Source organism: Notechis scutatus, chromosome 2, assembly GCF_049901735.1.
Source record: "Notechis scutatus isolate UNSWTSFEM ecotype Mainland chromosome 2, rNotScu1.2, whole genome shotgun sequence".
Classification (NCBI taxonomy): domain Eukaryota; kingdom Metazoa; phylum Chordata; class Lepidosauria; order Squamata; family Elapidae; genus Notechis; species Notechis scutatus.
Window position 1 is genome coordinate 189,682,107 of NC_142010.1, and position 6,000 is coordinate 189,688,106.

The following is a 6,000-nucleotide window of genomic DNA, read 5'->3' on the forward strand; positions in this document are numbered from 1 at the left end:
CTTAACAAACTGTGGCAAACTGTGTTAACTTACTTCTGGTAATTGGGACCAGAATTGCCATCGCTAAGTGATGCAATCAAAAAGTGCAAAGCCATATGACCACATTGGCAGGAAGTCACAAGTCCTAGGCAGTTCACAAGCAGGTTGGGAGGCAGGTAAGTGGCTGCTGTGGCCTGACCAAAGTGCAGCCAGGCCAGGGCTGGCTGCTGCTATGGTGGGTGAGCAAGCCGTCCTGCACTCTACCATCCCAAGCACCGGAATTTTGATCACATGTCTGCAGGGGCATTGTATTGTCCATGACTTCAAGAACCAGGCTTAAGTATTATTCAACACTGTCAGAACTTTGAACAAAGGATTGTTAAGCAAGGACTACCTGTAGGTTCCCTTAATGCTTGATACAGGTTATAACAAAGAGAAATAATTGTAAAAAAATTGCTTGCACATGTTCAGTAAGAGAAATACCGGTAGACCAGAGAACAGTTCAAAGTCTTCCTTGCTTCATAAAATGTTAGTATTCATGCTGTGCATGAATCTACCCATTCCAGACAGTACATCATTATCATTAGACAGTCTGATGATATTGTTATGTACACCATTTCAATGTTTTTTTTTCTTTCTCAGTGAAGCATTATCCTCTAGCTGTGAAAATTTAAAGTTGCCACAATTGATTTTCAATCATGTTGCACCACAAAAGCAGTTGTCAGGGCAATGCGGGGAAAGAAAAATGAAAGCAAATTCACAAACCTGGTTACTGGACTGGCTGATCTTGTTAGATAAAACATTTTCTTTCAGCACTGCAGCAATAAGATGGCCCACAGCCTGTGAATAAACATAAATCACTAAACTATGAACTTTATTGCAGCCAGAAGCAACCATGCCCTACCCCCCCTCCCACCCCATTGCTATGTTAGTTAAACAGCAACATGAAGGCTAAGGTTATATGGTGGGGGGGAATAATTTATCACACACAATTCAATAGTACCAACTTGATATTCTCTTTATCTTCACAGATAATTCTGGGCTATAATATCCCGGGGCTAAAAATATGGCCACTCACAACCATTTAGATTGTCAATTCAAGTGGACCAGAACTTGCTACCTGAATAAGCATAGCAAAAACATATTAAAGCTAATATTAAAAAATTAGAGCAGATGGGCCTTTACTTAGGAGTTACATTTATTTAAAAAGTGATTTAATAACTGTTCCTGATAATGGGAAAAAGTTTCTGCCTAGGACATGGGATTCTGTGCTCTGTCATTATAAAGTAAATGGACAAATAGCCAGATGAGTTCTAAACTTCCTTAAGAATTTGGTGCCTCTACTAAAAAAAGTAGAAATTCTTATAAGAAAGCACTTTAGAGGTATTTAAAATATGTTATCTTGTATATTTACACCTAATAAGAAGGAATGACTCCCTCATAGAGTTTAAAATAAACAAATGCTATTTCCCTAACCTTTCTGCTAATGCATGTATAAGGCTGTTTTCACTTTCTAAATTTGAATACATTCTGATTAATTTATTTAGCAAAGTGGCAATAAGTCAGACAGGTAGGATATGAAAATATGATAGATATATGAAAAGATATCAAGCTGCTTGTAATATATACATCATATGCCTACTAGAAATATAATTTTGCAGACAACATTCTGGAGTAGGCATGAGCCTCCTTTAGTTCTCCAGACAGTTTTTTATTCCCAACAATGTAAACTAATGAAGTCAGTGGTGTTAAGTTGTATTACAGTATCAATTCAAAGACCACAAAATGCCCAACTTTATCCAATGAATAGAGGCAAGAATCTTTTTTTTTTAAATAAAAAAAAGTCCAAATATTTGCAGGAACAGTATTCGTATTTGAAAAATGAACAGTTCTAGTTAACAGGATCATAAATCAGCAGAAAGAAAAAGAAGGCCTAACATCAACTTGCATCTTCTCTTAAGAACGTTTCTTCACTGATATAATGGCTGCTCTCACTAATTAAAACAAACCACACAAGAGCATATCTGTTATTCCTACAATGTGGAAACCAAGCAAAGGCTTAAAGGAACCTGATGCAATTGCATGTCTTGGCCAAGAGATTTAGAGTTTTGGTTAGGAGTTTATCTGTCAATTCACTATTATTGCACTTCAGCTGCCAGGTGGCTATTATGAAAAGTAGAATGATGCAACAGAAAGACTACTAGTTCTGATCTAACAGAATCTATTTCATACTTCTCTATGAAAGAATTAGCAAATTACTAGCATATACTCTAGTAGTCAAATTCAGCCTCTGGTGACTTCTAGGACAGTTCCATAAAATTGGTAGCAATGCATTAATAGTAATAATATAGAAGCAGTTTCCCACTATCCCCAGTATCTTGCATTTTTTTAAACTTCCCATTTTTATGCTCCTGGTAATTTTTGTGATCAAATACTAATCTGTTCTATCTCTGCTTATTTTTTTAAAACCAGCGACAATTGGCTAGATGCAGCCGTCTAGTAAAATGTAGCCTTAAAATAGGAATTTAAGTTTTTTTTTCTCTTTCCTATTTCAAAAGAGACAAACAACAAATGCAGCTTTTTATTTATACCAGGTGGAACTAAAATAGCCTACTGTATTCCAGTACTAGTTAAGACAAGACATGAATATATCATCAAATTTAACTAGCTCAAGAAGGGACACGGCTGGTACACTAGTTGTTGCAGATGCCAAATCCAGTGACAGCTGAGGATCAAGAACCACTCCAGAATCCATGAATCTCTTATTTCAAGGAGAATGCAACCCACTCCAAAATGATCTGAATTTCAACCTTTGACACCTATTTAATAACAGTGTCTCTGTTTTGGCTGGATTAAACAGCAGCTTGTTCTTTCCCATCCAGTCCATAATGGCACTTTGGCAATACTCCAGAGTATCAAATGCTTACTTGAAATGGAGTGGTAAGAAGCAGCAAAGCAGGGTCCCATCATCCTGAAGACATCCCACTCAAAACTCTTCCCCAGGGGTTTCATGTAAAGAATTTATTTTTCAGCAAGTATAATTGCTTGTGTGGATAAATCTATGTATTCATGCCATATATGGTACACACCAAACAGAAGCTTTCTCACCTGTGACTGTATAAGCGTGTTAGGAAAATCAAGCCTTTTTCTGATTTCTTCAGACATTGTTTGATTAATCTATAGACAATGGAACTTCTGAAACAACAAAAGTAGATACAAAATGTCATTATCATTGATTTGCTGAATAAACTGCAGTGATTAAACATAAACCAAAATTTTGAGTTTATAGATTTACACTAAGTCTACGTGAAAGTAACCACATCATGGCTAAGCCATGTGTGCATTCTGAATAACAGTTATTTAATTGAAGGTCCACACAAGTCTAAACAATAATCTTCTTAAATTAAGAGCACATAGTGTAGCATAGCAGTCCCCAGTCTTTACAGCTTGGTGACCCAGCAGGGGTGGGGGAGGTGAACCGGCCCACCAGTCACACAAGTTGAGCTGCGTGTGTTTGTTGCTGCCCCAACAATCTTCCAAAGTACTATATGCTCATTTTGTTGAAAACAAACAACTGAAAACACTTATTCTTCTTACTGAAAGTATAGAATGTAGTAAGGTTTTTTTTCAATTTAACAGAATTGCTAATTTGTTTCTACTGCTTTATATTTAAACCAAAACTCTGTTCTTGTGGCTACTTGTCTTTGTCTAGGGCGGGGTGCCAAACTCATGGCCCGCAGGCCGGATGTGTTACATGCTGGCCCCGCCCCTGCCTGGTTTAGCAAAAGGGAAAAAAGTCCCAATACATCACGTAATGCTGCTGTGACAATGTGTGTCTGACACACCTGGTCTAGGAGATCATACCAGAACCATCCCTAATTTAACCCTGGCAACAATTTTGAAATATAGGATGCTCAGTGACCGCTACTGAACCACTTAGCAATCTGTAAGCAATTTGTAAACCGCCCAGAGATGCCTTGCAAAGTGACGTGGGCGGCTTATAAATTAAACAAATAAATATCTAATTTGAACCTAATTTCCCATACTTAGCCCAATCCTTTAACTATACAGTACACCACAAAAGATACTTATCTACTTACTGAAGTGCCTTATTAACAAGATGCTTTCTGGGGGGAATCTCTTCTGATTTTTACCAGCCGAATAAGGTATTTGATCAACCATCTTATTTATTTATAATTACTCTTCTGTAATATCAGTACATTGTCAAAATTCCTGGATTATTGTATTCCACATGTCACAGTGGATACAGAAAGTCTACACCCTTATTAAAATCCCAGGTTTTTGAAATATAAGAAAATCAGACTAAGATAAATAACTTCAGAATTGTTTCCACCTTCATAACATATAAACTGAGCAATCAATTGAAAAACAAACTGAAAATTGACTCGTGGGGAAAAAAAAATCCTGGTATTTTAACAGGAGTGTATAGACTGTTTATATCCACTGTATATTAACTTTTGTTTTGCTTTAACTTTCTGGTAATATTACTCTATTTCTTAATCATGTCACATATTCTCTATCAGCGAACATATATCATCTTCAGGCTGAGGGTTGTCAGTCCTATTGCTCTAATAACACTGGCAAAAGCATTGTATTTTTATAGTATGAAAAACCAGATGAGTAGAGGTGAGTACTCTGCCATACTGTTCAAAATGTTAGCTGATATGTATATGAAACATTCAAACTTAATTTTTTTTTACATTAACTGGGTTCTGTCCATAAGTCAAAGACAGTGACAATCTACGTGTATTAACTGAAGAATACAAAAGTTTACTGCATCATCAGGAACCTTGCTTCATATCTTCAGAGAGCAAGTTTGGAGCTAAGGGATCAAGTGCATGTAACATCACTAAGGATGGGGCCAGCATCCACAAGGCCAAGTTAGCAGGGATTACCTCTCTAAAACTCTGAAGCAAGTTGAAATAGCACTGGTTTGAATCAAGCTTTCATTTTTCTCATTGTCCAAAGCTCTGTTCTTGTTCTTGTTCAGCTTTGTTATATAATTCTAATTCATCTTATTCATGTTGCAGTGGTTTTAAATTTATTTCAAATTTTATTTACACAACTTTAAACATTAAAAAAAAACAATTTGGGAGTTTCAGAAGACTCTGGTAGTCATGTAATCCAATAAGGACTACATACACGTAGACAAATAATTTCCCCAGTAGTGAACTGCTAAAGTACTACAAATCTCAGCAAACCTTATACTAGCTAGGTTCGACTTTAGACCTCTATTATTTCAGCTTTTTAGAAAGGGTGGGCTGCAACCCCATCATTGCCAGACAGCCAAGCCATTCTGCATGGAGATTATAAAAATTAGGAGTCCAACTGATGTGGGGACTTCAGCCTGTGGGAAGTTTGCCTTAAACTGCAGTGCCCGACTTAAGTTATGAGGCATGCATGTTTCCTTCTTAAAACGTGGCATGCATCAACGCAATCCAGGAGAATAAAAGACATTAAAAGTTTAAATTACTTTCCAATTGCACGACTCAACAGCCCTGCGCAACACCCCCCCCCCCTCTCAACTCTGCAGAGGCCGTTCTACTAGATCCATTGTTGGAAGGCTGCGATCGGCAGCGTTGGAAGCAAGTGTTTCAAACCGAAAGCAACCTCTTAAGGCGGAAACAGGCGCTCACCTGCCTTCAGCAGAGATCCCTCTGTCAAACCCCGCAGGAACGTCCCACGGCCGGAGACGTGATGTACAGCGCAGACTCAGTAGCGAGCGTTCGGTCGCCCTGATTCACAAAAGGGCACGTTTTGTTGCTTCTGAGCATGCCCGGGAAGAGGAGCAGCCGCATTACAAATAAGGAAGATTTGGTTTCATAAGAGTGGTGTGTTAAACTTCACGCAGGGGTCTACAACCTAAGCCTGGAAGATTTCAACTCCCAGAATTCCCCAGCTACTGAAGTGTCGGTGACTTACCAATTTATGTGTGGCTAGTTTTTAAAGTCTAATATGACAGATTTTTCACTTTCTTCATATTGTTTTTACTACTCTGTC

General features: G+C 37.9%; 1 protein-coding gene across 2 annotated transcripts in view; it reads right to left on the bottom strand.

The window, feature by feature from the left end:
• The window catches only part of FOCAD (focadhesin), a 150,977-nt gene extending 145,261 nt beyond the window's left edge, over positions 1–5,716 (bottom strand). For both annotated transcript variants that reach the window (XM_087957633.1, XM_026680279.2), the window contains exons 1-3: positions 5,637–5,716; positions 3,088–3,174; positions 745–819 (exon numbers count right to left, since the gene is read on the bottom strand). In XM_087957633.1, the coding sequence (XP_087813759.1) occupies positions 745–819; positions 3,088–3,144 (132 nt within the window). In that variant the 5' untranslated portion in view covers positions 3,145–3,174; positions 5,637–5,716. The remainder of the gene's footprint in view (positions 1–744; positions 820–3,087; positions 3,175–5,636) is intronic.
• Positions 5,717–6,000: the final 284 nt, after the last annotated feature.